Below are 17,022 nucleotides of genomic sequence, written 5' to 3' on the forward strand. Positions count from 1 at the left end.
AAGAAGAGAAAATCTGGTGGACCAGATAAAGCACATCTATTGTAAGCAATGCTGAAATATTTCCTACTTATTAATTAAGAGAAAATAGTGAATGCTGTGTCATAAACCTTTTCAATAGATTATCCGATTGTTACAAATTTCCTTCATGTAGTCCAAAAAAGGACAGTAGCAAAGGTACAGTTCTCTGAAATCTGCGTGAAATAATTCATGTAAAAAAGAAAAAGATGTAATGGAACCATAAAGTTTCCCCATCAGTTTCCTACGACTGGGTTAAAAAGCTTGACTGATTGTTTCAAGTATAATGATTACAGACAGTGCAGTATAAAACTCCGGGACCCTAAGTTTTGTTCTGCTTTTGTTGCTTCAAATACAAAAAAAATAATTGTTTTGAAGACATAAATTAGAACCATTTGGATAATCACGCAAGTCAGTCAGGAGTCAGGACCGATTCCTGCCTCTTTAAGATAATCTTAGCATGGTTCCACTTTTCCTTTGGTTCCACAGGTTTACAAGCTTTCTGGCTGAGGATTATTACACTGTGCTCCCATCCAAGCCGCCTTCCCAACGATGTTTGTTTTTACCCTTAATGATGAAGGTTTCTCAGGCAACTGTGGCATTATTCCCACGTGTAGAGTCGTGGCAGCTACGGAAACCTGACAGTGGGGGGGGGGCGGGGGGCGGGGGCGTGCTGTTTGTAGCTGCTGACACCAGCACACAGCTCTCAGAAACTGCTCGGCACCCGCACGCTACGTGCCTGCCCAATCCCAGGTCTGGACGATATTTCATCAAACAGGATGAAAACTCACAAGCACTCTCATTTGGGTATAAGATCTGGGCCTTTTTTTTTTTTTTTTTTAAAGATAGTTCATAAGCCTTAAAAAGTATTCTCTCCAGGGCTTCCCTGGTGGCGCAGTGGTTGAGAGTCCGCCTGCCGATACAGGGAACGCAGGTTCGTGCCCCGGTCCGGGAAGATCCCACATGCCGTGGAGCGGCTGGGCCCGTGAGCCATGGCCGCTGAGCCTGCGCGTCCGGAGCCTGTGCTCCGCAATGGGAGAGGGCCCAACAGTGAGAGGCCCACGTACTGCAAAAAAAAAAAAAAAAAGTATTCTCTCCAGATTATAAAAGGTTAAAATCGTTTAATAGGAACAATCTCGGACAAGCAGAAATAGCTTTGATTTAAAGAATTATAGCAACGTACAACTGGGAAGGACTCCACAGGGATGGTCAGATGGGACAGTCTGTGCCTGTTCTCGAGGCTCTGCATTAGAAAGACGACTGACGGGACACTGTGCCCTCTTTCAAGGCACATGCCACTTCTGAAAACTGTCAGCTTTCCACACGGGCTATGAGAGATTTTATTTACATTTAAAAATAGCTTTTCTTCTTCAGTGTAGCGGAAATGCCCAGAGGCCAGTCACTGAGATCCCTCCCTAACACAGGTGCAGAACAGCTTTATTGATCTCTGGGTTTGTCCAGTCATTCCGAATGTCATCCAGGTGATTATCAAAATCCACGAGCGCTTCATAGGACCGGCTTTCCAGGAGTGATGCCGAGATCCTCTGGGCCTCTGGCCAGTCTTCACAGTAATCGCTACGAGGTGAAACAGGAGAAATCAGCCTCTTAATGAAAACCGGCGGCTTTTCAATAGAGTAAACAGGAAACCAGCCACACGCAGAGTGGTATAAAGGAAGACAATACTGAACACTAGCAAACACGTACGTTTAAACACATGAAGATGTACGTAAAGAATCTGAAACGTGAAAGAGTCACCCTCCACATGAAATTCTGAAAAAGCTGGAAGTAGATGACTGATTACAAATAAACCGAACCAAATGCCTGGAAAGAGGGTGTGGCTTGGGGAGGGGTGCCCTGGGGTTGGGGTGGGAAGACCCTCGAGCGACACTCAGGTTGTCCTGACTGCTCGGAAACCCTGTAGGCCTCAGTCCTCCAGGGGTCGAGGAACATGCATGACTTCTGTGTGAGGTCTGCACACTCCTCTGGGGAAGACGCTAACTTAACAACGCTTTCCTGTGGGAGCTGGGTGCCCGGAATGGCACTAGCACACGTGGCACGTGGGCCATCCTGGGAACAGGGCACTCACTAGTGAGGGTCTCGGCAGCGCCATTTGTTTTCGTGGTGTTCGTACACATGGATTGTGGGTACCACACAGTCCATCGTGAACTTAGTGTTGTCTACCTGCAACGAGACAAAGGACATGCTCGTGAACAGAGCCAGCACTTCTGCTGCAAGTCCGCAGGCCCTTCCTCGTGGCTCTCCCAGGACCAGTGTCAACACTGCCCGTGGCCGAAACCCCACCTCACAGAGCATGACACCACGAGAGCACGGCCCAGGTGCACTGTGTCATACCGGAGAAACACTAAGTACTTTACCGCTTTTTCACAAACGTGAAGCTTCCGAACTTTACTTCTGCCTTCTCTGTTAGAATCCCACCTGAACTGAGGTTGACAGGGCTCTTGAGGAGAGCTACTCCCCTCCCTGGCTCCCTCCCCCGCTCCCTCAGCCGTGCCAGCTAACATAATCCAACGGTTCTCACACTTGAGCGTGCGTGAGAATCATCTGGAAGCTTACTGAAACACAGACTGCTAGGCCCCTAGAATCTGCATTTCTAACAAATTCCCAGGTGGTGGTGGTGGTGCTGGCATGGGGACCCCGCTGTGAGACATGCTGAAGTGGAACGACGCCCACCCCTGGAACTCCGTGCGCTGGGACAACAGTGGCGTGCGGTTGGGAGCAGACTGCAAAAGGGGGCCACGGTCCGATGAAGTACCCGCAGGAAGGAAAACCGCTGACATCCACAGATAGAGCTCCACGTCAGCAAGAGGACGCTCAGAAGCCACCCGCACACAGAGACTCAGGGAGCGAGCGAGAGCGACTCACCATGATGAGAGCCGTGTCGCTGAAGCCCTCGGCGATTCTGGAGGCCACCTTTTCTGCAACCTGGTTTGGACTGTGAGAGAAGAACCAGCGAGGTTACTGCATTCTAGTTAACGCCGTTCAACGCTGTCTGCCTAAGGCAGAGTGGAGAGCAATGATACAGAGACCAAGGGCACCAGTAAGCTGCCCGAGCTTGTTACACCCGCCCGCTTAAGTAGCTTCTGGTGACTGCGTTCCCCCTGCAGTGACTGGTGAAGATGGGGAATGCTGCGTGGGCCATGTGGGGCCCTTCCCCCACCAGGAAGCCCTGGGAGGGGATCCTGAGAGGGTGTCTTCTAAACGGAAAGGCTCCCTGGACCCCGGGGGAGAGCGCCACCCAGGGCCTGCGACAACGGTGCTGCTGAGAGCTGCCCCAGGCCAGCAGCCTCCAGGGCCCACCTTCTCCATCTTCGCCCTCAGCCGCTGGAATGGGGTCAGCTGCTTTTCCTTTTTTTTAGTTTTAAAAATTCCTAAGCCATTCCAGATCTGCTCAGTGCTCCTGAGCCTTCCCTGGCTGGCTCTGGCCCTGCGCCCACCGCAACCTTGATAAATGGCAACTTTCCACCTTACGTCAATAGGGTGACTTGGAAAGTGGGTCTCACGCGTCCCTGCGCCCCCTCCTCCCGCCCGCAGGCCCATCCACTCTGACCTCCCCCTCGGGGCCTTACTTAGCTCCCTTCCCCCACAACCGGCCCAGCTCTGATGTCAAATCTGAGTCTTTTCCTTTTTAGGACAAGAAAATTAACCGGTTCTGTCCAGCCACGGTCCAACTTCTCTTCTCGCTTTCAACCATATTTCTTTAACCTCTTTAGTAAGCTGACGATCCTGTCCCTGTCGCTCCATTTCCTCACTATGCCGTGCAGGCTGGCGTCTGCACCCTCACCCGGGAGGGCCAGCACCCCGAAGCCTCCCCACCGCCTGCCAGGCTCCCAAGGCCCCGCGGCTGGAATCCGGGGCGGCTGGAGTCCGAGGCAGGCAGGCCACCTTGTTCCCAGTTTCTCTGGCTGAGGTGACCTTTCCCACTTCTTTCCAGCCCCGCTCCAGGCGCCTCCCCTTTGCCTCCTTCATTCTCCCTGCCGCCCGCCCCCTTCAGCCTGTCACCAGAGGCATGCGTTTCTAAAACTGCCTCCTCACCGGTCTCAATTTCCAGGCTCTTCTTAGAAGATAAAAGCCCCCCGTGCTCAGGCTGGCAGACCCAGCCGCTCTCGCCACGGGACCAGCTACCGTTCCCACCCCCGGAGCAACGCTGTGTGCCTTCCATCCCAGGGAACTGTCTGCGCGTCTCCTCCTCACACGCCCCTCCTCCCGCTCAGACCTTTCCCGGTCTGGAATGCCCTTCGGCGCCCACCTCTGCTTACTCAATTCCTTCCATCTTTAATGCCCAGAAAACACCATCCTCTCTGGGACGTCTTGCCAGCTGCCCCAGATGAGGTCCATCAGCCCCCTCTCTGAACACTTAAGCCTTGGTATGCAGTTGTCTTTTTCCGCATCTTTTTCCCTGCACAACTAGAGTCTCAGCTTTTCGAAGCAGGGACAGAGCCATAAAGAAACACACTACACAATTACGATCGTTTCTTTGTGATTGAGGTGAAAAAAGCTGGTTCAATGCTTTATAAGAATAAGTTTATCTAATTATGCTATATTCACTTTTAAAATTGAGAATTTATGGAGATGTGTGATTATTTACCTGCAGTATCGTGTTAAGAAAAATGAAACAAAAACAGTTTCATAGAGAAAGGGCCTCAGGGATTCTTGTCCCTCAGGTCACCCTGGAAGGCCCTCAAAGTGAAGGCAGCGCTTCACAGGCGTAGCGGGACCTGCTGACTCACCCGCCCACTGCGGAGAAGGTGCACCGCGCTCCGAGTCTCTGCGGGTCCTCGCTCACTCACACCTTACGTGCGAAGGGAACGAAGCCAGCGTTTGCTAAAGCGTGATCTTCTCCCCAGGAGCATTTGCCACAAAGAAACTGGCAAAATACTATTATCCTAACGTTTATGATGATCACAGTGCTTGGTGACTTTTATTAGGAAGGGGATCGAGAAACATTTATTATGTTTCACTGCAGGTGCCCCCAAACTCACACTTAACACGTGTCCTTTTGAAAGAACTTAGAACTCACAACAGTCAATGAATGGCCAAAGCTTTCCAAAGAGCTACCGATTTTGTTTACCTCTTATTTGTATTTCACCCTGAGTCTCTAACACCGACCTGCTCCACTCCTAATGTCAGGCTGCCACGTTGTGACAGTCAGGTCAGCACTCTGTTTCCAACAGGCTGCGCAAGTCCTTGTTCCTGTGAACAGTCGGCTGCCAAACACAACGGCGGGGACCCTGGAGACGGAAGCCGCTTGCCACTCCCCCTTCCCAACCCACACAAGACTAGGCATCTACCTGTGACTGAGAGCTCACATTTACATCTAAAAGCTCTTTACTGAGCTTCTACCTCAGGCCAAGGCACTGGACCTGGTACTGAAATCTACCCCTCATGAAATGTTTATCATGAAGCAAAGCTCCAGCAATTATGAAATGATCAAATGAAACTTGATGGGATAACCTGAAGTTTTTAGGTTACAAACACCTTACAGTTCTTTTAGTTACAAACACCTTATAGTTCTTTTTCTCTGATTAAAACAGTGACTGAATGATCCTTTTTTAAAAAAGGTCATCCGACTAGTAACAGGACCGGCCTCTACTTGGAATCAAACACAAAGTTAATAAGCACGCTGCACGTGGCTTCGCTCTGCCCTCCTCACTACCACTCTCCGAGGGATGAACTCTTCAGCTCCATTTTACAGACAGGACCACTGAGGCCAAAGTGGTGAATCAGTAAGTCACTGAGGACTTGAATGCAAGTCTAACCTGGCTCCAAAGCTTATGCTGTGAGACGATGTGAATCAGCTGATGTTTCTGAAAGAGGAGCAAAATTTTAGCTAGGCGAGGCTGAAGAGAGAAGGGAAGGTTTTCTAGGTAGAAGCAAACGGTACCGAAGAAGGAAGTCAGCATGATCCCAGCTTCTGAGCTTCCTGGCTGTGTGGCTTTGGTGCAGCGAGCGTCTCTGGCTGGAGTTTCTTCAGCTGAGTGCCCTTGTGAGGATTCGAAAGGATGACACCACGAAAGCCCCAGGCCAGGCACAGTGGTAGTGACTGGAGGTTTACCCCAAACACGCTGCGGGGGTGGATTAGATCCCGGAGTATGGCCGAGGCTCACGGGGTCAGAAGGGATCCAGAGGGTTACTGGACACACTTGTCTCACCGCCCACCACACTCTCTACAGATCTCACCAATGGCTGGTAGGCACTTAGACACTGGCTTCAGTGGGAGAATGAAGACCTCCTGAGCAGAGCAGGTGAAGGACCTGGGAAATTCTAGAAGGTGTGAAGAGCATGAAAGTGGTGTCTGAGCAAGATGATTCTAGGCTGGGCTGCAATGAGGTCCGAAGAGAGGCAGGACGATGAAGAGGCCATGAGCCAAGTGAGGCAGCGGAGGGGAGAGCCTGTGCGGGCGCGTCTGGGGGCGGGGGAGGAAGGAAGCCAGCGCCATCCCCTCTGGCCCGGTCTCCTCTCCTTCCTGCGAGAACAGCTGCGGGACAGGGAAACCTTCCAAGGACAGCTCCCCGCTGCTTACAAAAGAGAGAAATGCCTCACAGCCGTCAGGGTGGCCTCACCTGCTGGCGCCCCCTCTGTGCGTGCGCCCCACACTCCTGCCGGTTTCCACCTGGTGTCTGCATCACGCTGTCCCCGCTCCGCACTCTTCCCTCTGCTCTCCACGTCTGCACGTGACAGGACCCTGCCACGCGCAAGCATCCAGTTCAAACGACACCCCTCCCCGGGGGCCCCTCTGGTCACAGCAATGGACTCAATGCCTGCCTGCTACTGCTGGACAGCCCTCTGTACCACCCTCCCGGCATGGGGCCTGGGGGCCTGCACCACAGGTCTAGGTTTCGGTGCCTTTTGTGTTCAATCCAGCAACTCGAGGGCAAGGCCAAGAGTCCAGCTTGGCTCAGCACAGAGCTTGGCCCGGGACAGGCTCTTTGTGCCCTGCAGCCTCTTTCGTGTAACAAAGACCAAGACTGACACCGGCCATGAACAGGCCATGAATACCCCCAGCTCATCAGGACCCGGGAGGCAGGGGGGCTCAAGAGGAAGGCGTGGTCAACAAGAGATGCACCTGAGAGAGAGCCCGACCGGCAGCGGGCGGGAAGAGCGTGGGAGCCAGGCTTCGGAGGGCGCCCCTGCGCCGTGGCCCACACAGAGGCTTTCACAGGGGTCTGCGCCGGTGACCCTGTCTCCCTCTGAGTCCCGACTGGGCCCAGTCCTCTAGGGCAAAACGGCTTCCATCCCTGAAGTGTTTCATCAGCTTATTGTATTATGGCCCTAACGCTGTGAGTCCAGCCTCTTCTTGCCTTTGCTGGGCAAGTGGATGTGACTCCAGGAGACACTTCGGTCTGGGGTCCTTCACCGCGTCCCAGGCTGCCTGGCCACGTGAGGGAAGCGTGCGAGGGCACCCCGGCTTCTGCCTCTGGCTTTCGGCTGGTCAGGGTGCTGATTCCTCTGGGACTCGGCCTGTGAGGTCCCATCAGGCTGGCTGCTGGTCGTACCCCTCGACCAGAGGGCACTCTATCCTCGGGCGGGACGTCTTGACCCAACCCCCCTCACCCCTTCTGGCAGTGCAGGTACCAGCTTTTGTCACCAGCTCCAGGTGACTGCACCCCCCTCTCCTGAGTTCTCTTACATACCGTTCACACCTCTGGAAACAACCGCCTTATTAAGTCCTCCACAAATTATCCTAACTACAGGGTGTCAAGTGTTTTTCTGCTGGGACTTTGACGCAGAAAGAAAGCAAAGACCTCAGCTTTGCTCATTAGTGAGAATCACAGTGGGTGCAAATAGCCGGATAAAAGAAACCGGAACCTAACATGAAAGAAGCAGCAAACACCGCATTTTCATCAAAGTATCAGACCTTAAGAGCACCACACCTACAAGTTACTCTTTTTTTAACCCCCCAAAAGAGCGGAGTTCTTTCCTAACACTATGCCCCACATCATTCCCACCTTGGGAATGGGAAGCAAGACACAGCTGAGTGGGGATAGAAACAGGAGGCCCTGGACTGTTGCTTTCATTATATGAATTCCCTTCAAGCAAAATAAAGAAGATACAGAACAGAACGTTAATATAAATGTTTAGAATTACTAAAGCTTAGAATTACTGTTGTTTGGAATTACCCATACCGCAGTCCCCCTGGAATATTATAAACAAGCAAGGAGGGCCCAGAGGGGTTCTAACAGATTTTGCATCCTGAGACCACAGAGGTCAAAACGTGTAGCAGAGATCATCTCCCTCACAGTATCATTCTTTCAGACCACAGAGGGGTTTTGCATGGACATACCTGGCATCCTTTACTCGCTCGTTAGCTTGATAATAACCAGCAATCACATAGCTATTATCTTTGCACCATGAATCAATCTGAAAGAAGAACAAAATTTGGGAAGAAAAGGTGAATGATTTTCCCTTAAATATCAAGTCTCAATAAACAGAGGGAACCCCCCCCCCCCCGGATGCTGGGACAAGTCAGATATAAGCCCTGTATCCTCCTCCCTATAAGAATGAAATGGGGGAGTTCCCTGGTGGCCTAGTGGTGAGGATTCCAGGCTGTCACTGCTGTGGCCCAGGTTCAATCCCTGACTGGGGAACTGAGATCCTGCAAGCCGAGCAGGACCGCCAAAACAAAACAAAACAAAACAAAAAAACAAGAATGAAATGGGTGTTCAGGGGAAAGAAGGTCACCCCAATTTGCTTTCCACAGTCCACGTGAGGCCAGAGAAAGCAAAGAAGAGCCTGGGCTCCAACTCTCACTGAGGTGGGGTGTCTTCCCACAGAGGAGGACCCTGTAATGACTGGGAAGGGTGGGGCTGGACATGAGGAATGACCTCCTCCCCCAGTCCCAGCAGAAGGCCCCAGTGCAGACATATATTAAATGGGTACAGTGCCGCGGGTGAGGTGAGACCAGAGTTACCCACCTTCTCTGACAATATGAAGCACTGAGGCATTCTGGGGCTTGAATAAGCCTTAAATCAATCCTTCACAGATAAGCAAACTAAAAAGCTCGGAGAGGGTCTAAGTTTGCACAGCCAGCTAGCACAGCCAGCCTGGGAATGTAAGTCTGTTTCAAAGCCAACTGCTTTAATACCGTATCTCCGTATTCCTAGCAACACACCACGAAAAATCCATCATGCCGGGATGCGGGGTAAACAGGCACGTGCGTGCACGCGCACACCCTTCTCTGTGGCATGTTTTTAAATGGGAGCATGGCAGCGGATTTTTAAAGTTTTTTGTTTTATAATGCCACTCTTCTCTCATCAGATTTAGCATCCTGCAGGTCTAATGCTATTATTAAAAGCAACAAAAGGTCATCCTGTTTTGCCATAATGGAATTTTAATAATACACTGCTGTAAATTCTATCCTCAGTCTGCAAAAGAAGAGATAAAATTGATCCTCGAGTTTTTCAAAGTAACTGGTTAAAAATGTTTTTCTTTTCTTTCTTATTTTTTTCCTTTTTTAAACATAGCTCTACTGCTCTTTTTCTCAAGTTCTGTTTTGGGTCTCCAACAGTCTCCTTTATGACTAAAAGCAGACATTACAGAATGGTTACAGACCAAGGTTCCCTCGCTCACACAAGGATTAGAATAATAATTCTGGCTTCCTAAGAGCTCACAAATTACCACATTTGGCCAAAACCAGGGCTCAGTGAACGAATTAGACGTTTTGGTCATCCACTCAAAAGACGAGAGCCATGTCTACAAAATATTTATAACGGCTCTTTCACTGTAACTTTGATGCAAATTATTCCACAATTACTTATATTTTGTTTCTATCACCTCTTCAAGGAATGAGTTCTAGAAACTCTCTCTTGCTGCTTACAGCAGCAAATTCTTTCATTTCTTTCTAAATGTATCTCTATGTGGTATCAAAGGGCATAGCCCTGTTCTAAAATTTGGCATTTGGTCCCATTCCCTGAACTCAAACCCATAAGTTAGCCCATCCTTTAGTGTAGCCCTCTCAGTCTTTGTTTCTGATCAAAGACTGGTCTCTTGAGTGTATCCTCACTTGAGGTGACCCTCACCCCTGCCCACTTGGGTGCCCCTCTCCCAGCCCTGTGGTGTGGGCTGTTCTTATAGCCAGAGTCACAACTACAGATGGTATCCCAAGTTTGGCTACTGTCCTGGCTTCCTAATGCCCTTGTAACAAGTCACAAAAACTTAGTGGCTTAATACAACACAAATTTATCTTACGGGTCAGAAGTCTAAAATGGGTCCGCTGGGCTGATTCCTTCTGGAGGCTCTAGGGGAGAATTCGTTCCTTGCCTTTCCCGACACCTAGGTGTGGCTGGTGGCTGTACCACTCTGACCTCTGCTTCTGTCACAACTCTTCTCTCTGACTCTTACCCTGCTGCCTCTTACGAGGACCCCTGTGATGACACTGGGTCCATCAGACAATCTAGGATAATCGCCACGTCTCAAGATCCTTAACTTCATCTCAATTGCAGTCCCTTTTACCACGTAAGGTTACACGTTCACAGGTTCCAAGGATTGAGGTGTGGACATCTTGGGGGGCCATTTTTTGGCCCACCACAGCTACGTTTAATATAAGATAATTATTTTCTGCTGCTGCTATCCTGACCATCCCCAGCAGTAGTCCTTTTTTATGGCCATGCTGCGCCAAGCTCATGGCCATGAGCTTGCGGGATCTCAGTTCCCTGACCAGGGATCAACCCGCGCCACGGCAGTGAAAGCCCAGATTCCTAACCACTACGCCACCAGGGACTCCCACAGCAGTCTTTAGTGAGCAGTCTAAGCTCTCCCAGATCCCTTTCCTGGGCTGAAGGTATCGGTTCAGGACTCAATCCTTAGCAAACACATGGTGGCACCTTACACCTGCACTCAGAGAGCAGAGGAGTCACTTGACATGAAGGATGATTCTTGTGACACACACAATGCACACCTCAACTTACACTTTACCTAACGAGGGGTGAATTCCTGTATGTAAAACTCCAAGGGCCTAACCAAATTCCAGCAGAAAAATAATGTCAGGACCTTGAACTTCTAGTAGAACTCTTTTTTAAAAAATTTTATTTATTTAATTTATTTTTGGCTGCACTGGTTCTTTGTTGCTGTGTGCGGGCTTCCTCTAGTTGCGGGGAGCGGGGCTACTCTTCGTTGCGGTGCGCGGGCTTCTCATTGTGGTGGTTTCTCTTGTTGCGGAGCACGGGCTCTAGGCACGCGGGCTTCAGTAGTTGTGGCTCGCAGGCTCAGTAGTTGTGGCTCGCAGGCTCAGTAGTTGTGGCTCGCAGGCTCAGTAGTTGTGGCTCGCGGGCTCTAGAGCGCAGGCTTAGTAGCTGGGGCGCACGGGCTTAGTTGCTCTGCGGCATGTGGGATCTTCTCGGACCAGGGCTCGAACCCGTGTCCCCTGCATTAGCAGGCAGATTCTTATCCTTTGCGCCACCAGGGAAGCCCTTTTGTTTTGTTTTTGTTTTTTTGGCAATGCTGCATGGCTTGCGGGATCTTAGTTCCCTGACCAGGGATTGAACCTGGGCCCAGGCATTGAAAGTGCTAAGTCCTAACCACTAGACCACCAGGGATCTCCCTAGTAGAACTCTTTGAAGAGGCTGTCCCCAAAGTGAACCAGGCACAAAAGCTCTGGCTTGGCTTTAGAAACCTTTCAATGATTCAAAAAAGAACGACCAAGTTAAGTCTGGATGCCTGTTGACAGGCACGCACAGCCTGTCCGCAGCTGTCCAGATTCAGACACAAGTGGCCCACAGCTGAGGAATGGAGAACTGGCCATCAGAGCCCACAGAGGGGGCATAAACAAGTTTCAGTAGAACCAGACCTCATCGGTGAGAGTGACCCAGCGGGCAGTAAGAGTCAGGGTGTGGGAGGAGGCGAGCAGTGTGGACAGTCGGGAGGGTGGGGGTGGGGCAGGCAGCTCTTGAGGGCCCTCAGAATCCTGAAGTCAGCCCAAATGGCAACTCGCTCCCTCCCAAGTGGGGCCGGACAAGGCAAAAGAACTGAGAAGCTGTCTGACCGCTGTTCTCAACGAATCCGCTTCCATCTTCCTCACCTTGCTGCTAAGATGCCCTACTCCCGCGATGCATCTTGTGAACGATCAAAATGAACAAGTTCAGGACAACACTCTGAAACTCGTCAAGTGACTCTGAACACAGGGTCCAAATCCTGCATTTGCTTATTAGTTTCTTTTACTTTTCAGAGGGAAAGAAGGACACTTTCACCTTGGCATAAGTCTGCCACCCTCTGTTCAATGCCCTTTCAGGCTCGTTCCATTCCAGACACATAGGAGAACGATTGAAGGCCCTGGGCCCAACTCATCCGTTCCCAGTTAGACTGCACAAAGAAAGCAGCTTCTCTCAGCAATCTCGCTAACATTTGCACGTATGAGGCACCTTGCAATTTTCAAAGCGCCAGCACCACCTCAGGTGGCTATGTAACAGCCATGAAGTAGGCGAGGCAGGGAGCTGATAAGAGCCACCCCCAGCAGGGCGCTGCTCCCGTGTTTGCCACTTACAAGCCTCCCTGTCTGCAGCAATGAGCAGGCCCTGGCTTCTAAAAGTAGAGGGCTTGTTAGTTTCACGAGAAGAAAAGCTCCTTCTCAAGTCGGCTGCTGATCCTCCTCTGGCAGGAAAGGAGCTGGCTCCAAGGAGGAAAAGCTCTGGAGGTAAATGGCATGGGGACAGAGGGTGAAGGTCAAGGGCAAGAACTGAAAGGAGAACCCAGAGCAGCCAGCTTCCCTCTCCCAGGCCAGCACGTTTATGTTCTGGAGAGAAAAAGGGGCAGGAGGAAGCAGGGGGCTGAGCCAAAAGCCAGAGGGGCAGCAGCCTGTGCAGATGAGTAGAGAAGGCACGTGTGGAGGCAGCAGAAAGAATTCTAGACCCAAGTCACGGTGACTAGACCAACCGGCAAAGAAGGAAGTCCTGGAGCAGAATGTAATGCAGAGCAGGTCCACGGCACCAGGAAGCCACCGACCGGGGAAAAGGGCAAAGAGGGCTTAGGGAGACAGCAGGTTTATGCTCATTTCCCTACTGACATTTTATGGATTTTTGCTTTTAGAAATAATTCCATCACTACCTACGTCAAAGGGTTATAAGGATAAATTAACAGGCATAAGTACTTTAAAAAAAAATAGAAAGCACCCAGAAATGCAAGGATTTTTTTTTAATGGAAAATTATAATGAAAAGCCTTGCAAAGGAATCTGAGGCTGCCCTTTGATGGACTGCATATCAAGTCAGTCTTTCCCACTTATCAAAAATAACTCGATACGAAACTCCCTGAATAGAAACAAGCTGCGAGAATGAGGCCTCGTTTACACAGTTTCATGGAGTTACACGCTTTATTAAAGCTGCATCTTCTATAGCTGATAAACCATGGCTCCATACACGGAGATTTTTTCACTGCCTTCAGGTTATAAAGTTGCTAAGTCACAAGCTGAATGATATAAACTTAAATATCTTAATTGTAATACAAAATTTGTGGATGGACTCAAACTGCAAATTTTCCTTTATAACTTTATTTTGAAAGTTATTTAATTTGTACTCAGTTGACATCTTTCTCGTATTTTTCAAATTCTGAGTCTATGATTCAAAGTTTTGATCAATAGAAGAAAAGTAAGCACAAACCACCACTGCTTGGCAAGGATAAAACTTTGGCTGTTAGTTTCTACTGTTTGAAAAGCTAAGCGCAGAGAATCTAGTTTGCACTTAATTTTGCTGGACAGCAGACACAAACACTGAAGGGCACATTTGGGGACATGCTGGAAGGCGAGTCTGGAGTGCAGCGTGCAGTGATGCAGGGGGAACAGGGTCAGAACAAGGCCTCAAGCAGTGCCCCTTAACAAGCTGTGGCAGTGGGCCTGCCTTAAGAGTCAAGGGCCCCTCTGGGCATCTTCCCTCCCCAGGTAAACGGTGGACACAGCCCTAATCCTTGGGGAAAATTCACGTAAAGGCGACTCCGAATGCAGCTGCTTACAGTTGGTATATTTAATTCGTTCAAGTATTGCATTTATATCTTGTAATAGGAACATAACCCTTTAACTCTGTAGAGCTTACTTAAGGATGAAAAGAATTAATCCTATTTTGACAATTCCAAGTGAGGCTCAGGTTTGCCTTTAAGATGCTCTTTATTTCTGATAGGATTTTCTAGGGATAAAGCAACACACCTTTTCCTCCTACCCACCCTGGCTCCACCTTGGTTAGTGTGCTGACTTCCCTCCTTCCACCCACCCCACAGAAGCTGGAGTTCCTCAGGTTTCTGTCCATGGCTCTCTACTCATTGCACATAGTCCCAGCCAATAGGACCTGCTCTCATGGTTTCAAAAGTCATTGGGAAGCTACTGGTCCCCCATCTACATCTCCAGCCCACCCATCTTCTGAGTTTCAGACCCATTTTTCAGTCGTCAACCCTAGGTCATTTTCCCTCAATGAATGGTGCCACTGTCCTTCTGACGCTTAAGTCAGAAATAGAGGTGTGTCACCCTTGCTTCCTTTTCCCTATGTCCCCACACGATTAGTCACGGAATGCTGTGGATTCTCCCTCCTGGCTCTCTCTGGTCTGTCTCCTCTGCTTCCACAGTGCACTTAGTTTAGGCCACCTCTCTGCCTCTAGTATTATATATACTCCCGTTTCCAACATCCTCTTTGCTGCAGGCTGGGGCAATCACTCCAAGACACAAATGTGACCATGCAACTCTCCTCCAGTGGCTTCCCTGTCCTCATGATGGAGCCCAAACTCCGCTGTGTGATCTGCAAGGTCCTCTACAATGAAATCTGTCCACTGCTCACCTCTCTTCATGCCAGGTCGCTTTATACTCTACACTCTAGCTCCTCCCGAAATACCCCTCCCCCCATTTTCTCCCGGTCTTTGCACAAGCTACTCCCTCTGCCTTGAGCGGTTTTCCTGCATCCCCTGAAGGAAGGCTGGGTTACGTGAACCTTCCCCACTTTCTGCTCAACTCCTCCTACGGCACTTATGCTTCGCTACTGTACTTGTCCGCTTGGTATAAGTTCAACTGCGAAGCAGGTGCAGTGTTTGATCCATAGGCATATCCCTCCCCCAGCACAGGCCTGACACCACTGGACAACTGAATAATCCTGCATTGATGCTACTGGTTGATCTAGTTCCCGAAAGGGAATGCACTTCACGTATCCAATCGCCGCGCAATTCCCTTGATAACAAAATAATCAAGACAGGTGGTTGAGAAGACTTGAAGTAACAGACACATGCACACCCTAGGGATGTATTGGTACTGACAAGCTATTTCTTCAGGAGCTAAAATGGTTGATTTTATAAATATCATTTACTTCTTATCTATCTCCTGCCCCAAGAGATATGAAGAAATTCAGACAATGACTCAGTTTAAAAGGCATTCAAAGATGTGCCCAGTAAGCTTAGGCGAGGACCGTTTGTCTAAAGATACTCTCTGCTCGCCAAGACTTTACATGGGGGTCCTAATTAGGTAAATTACAAAATGGATTCATTTTACTTGTTGGGAGGTATAGAGAAAGGACTTCTAGCTACACCTTCTCAAACTTAACTAGTTTTTGCATAATCAACTAATTTTTTTTAGTATCATAGTTTATATGTATATGAAAAATTGCACCTCAAGCCAGGCAAGTCTGAGTCTACAGTTTACTTTTCCCTAAGGTTTCAACTCAAATTTATCGGTGGTCTTTTTTCCTTTATGGGACACCATACCTCAACAAGCACTGCCTAGGATTCAATGACCAGCCAGTCTATCCCTATGCCACATCTTTTCTCACTGTACTTCAATAGACCGACCAGTCGTGAGCAGACCCACAGAAGTGTGCGGGCTGGAAGATATGTCTGCTCTGGCTTTTAAATTCCACAAACCTGCCATCTGCGGGTTTTAGCTTTTAAAACCACGGGTGCATTCTAGATGTCACTAAGGAGGACAGACGAGCTTCCCTTACAAAGCGCTCAGGCGCACTCTCGGGCCGCAGTGCCCGTGAGGCCAACGCTGCCTCTAAACGTGCCTCCACCCTCGGGGTCCGGGGCACTAACGTCGGAAGAACCGCAGCCTTTACACCCACGGCAGACACGGATCCGGCCCCGCGAAGGTGCGCAAAAGCCAAACCGCAGTGTCAAAACTTCTCGTGACTCGAAATCCCAAATACAAACGCTGTCAAATCGTCGCTCAGTTAACGACGGCTTGTTTCTATAAAGGATACCGGTGTGAGAAAATTAATGCATTATTCGTCGCCTAAAGCGTCTAAAAACACCCAGGACGGTTAAGATCGCTCCTGCGGCCGCTGCCACTACGAGCTGCCATCTGCGGGGCCTTGCTAAGTGCAGGCAAAGGCCTATGCGCCCTCGCGGGTCGTGCGTTCGTGGTCACGGCTACCTCGGGGGTGGGTCTAGACTCCGGCTGGACCACTGGGAGCTTCCAGCTGGGACTGCTCGGAAGCTGATCGCCAGGCGGTCTCCTGCCCTGCTGATTCCGTGGCAGGACCCTTCCCGCGCTTACCAGGGTGAGGGCCACCTCCAGCATGGGGGCGAGGGCCAGGGTGCCGTGGAAGAGGGGTATACAGTCCACGAAGAGGGTGTGGTGGGCACCCGGGCCGCCCAGAGGAAGGTGCTCCTTGCGCGGCTTCTGCTTCTCGGCCACCAGCAGTCCGTTGACGGCGCAGTGCGGGTACTTGGCGCCGTGCAGCACCATCTTGCAGTAGGCCTGGGTGGTCAGCTTCACCCCGGGCATGCTGAGCCCGGGAGGGCCCCGGAGGCCCGGCGCCGGCCGAGGCCTGGATCCGCTGCCCGGCCGTGCGGCGCCTCGGGGGAGAAGTGGGACGAGGCGGCGGCTGCCTGGCGCGGCCCCGCGGCTGGCGAAGGCCTCCACAGGCCAGGCCCCGCTCGGGCTCGGCTCCTCTCGACGCCGGCTTCCCCCCGGGAGAGACCGATGAGCTCACGTCAGTCTCCCCTCGCGCCTCTCGCCGGGCGCCGCCGAAAAGCTGTCTCCCAGCGGCCGCCGGAAAGCAGCCCGGCCCTGCGTTTTACGACGTTCGCGG

At 50.7% G+C, this 17,022-nt stretch overlaps 1 protein-coding gene across 2 annotated transcripts; it reads right to left on the reverse strand.

The window, feature by feature from the left end:
- Nucleotides 1-834: 834 nt before the first annotated feature.
- On the reverse strand, nt 835-16,992 carry EMC8 (ER membrane protein complex subunit 8). Of its 2 annotated transcripts, XM_030863136.3 has the most exons (5): nt 16,485-16,989; nt 8,318-8,394; nt 2,899-2,968; nt 2,102-2,196; nt 835-1,590 (listed from the first exon to the last, which is right to left on the reverse strand). In XM_030863136.3, the coding sequence occupies exons 1-5, from the start codon at nt 16,713-16,715 to the stop codon at nt 1,431-1,433; spliced, it is 633 nt and encodes a 210-aa protein (XP_030718996.1). In that variant the 5' UTR covers nt 16,716-16,989; the 3' UTR covers nt 835-1,430. The 2 variants fall into 2 exon arrangements, with proteins under 2 accessions (XP_030718996.1, XP_069900324.1); XM_070044223.1 differs by lacking the exon at nt 2,102-2,196 and having other exon boundaries at nt 1,432-1,590; nt 16,485-16,992.
- Nucleotides 16,993-17,022: the final 30 nt, after the last annotated feature.

Source organism: Globicephala melas, chromosome 19 (assembly GCF_963455315.2).
Source record: "Globicephala melas chromosome 19, mGloMel1.2, whole genome shotgun sequence".
NCBI lineage: Eukaryota > Metazoa > Chordata > Mammalia > Artiodactyla > Delphinidae > Globicephala > Globicephala melas.

Bases quoted from the DNA above. Each gene is read 5' to 3' on its own strand.
- EMC8 (XM_030863136.3), bottom strand. From the start codon at position 16,715: ATGCCCGGGGTGAAGCTGACCACCCAGGCCTACTGCAAGATGGTGCTG. The intron at 2,969-8,317 runs GTATGTCCATGC...CTTCTCTCACAG, and splicing joins GAGCGAGTAAAGGATGCCAG to TCCAAACCAGGTTGCAGAAA. The intron at 1,591-2,101 runs GTGAGTGCCCTG...TTCACCTCGTAG, and splicing joins CGCTGCCGAGACCCTCACTA to CGATTACTGTGAAGACTGGC.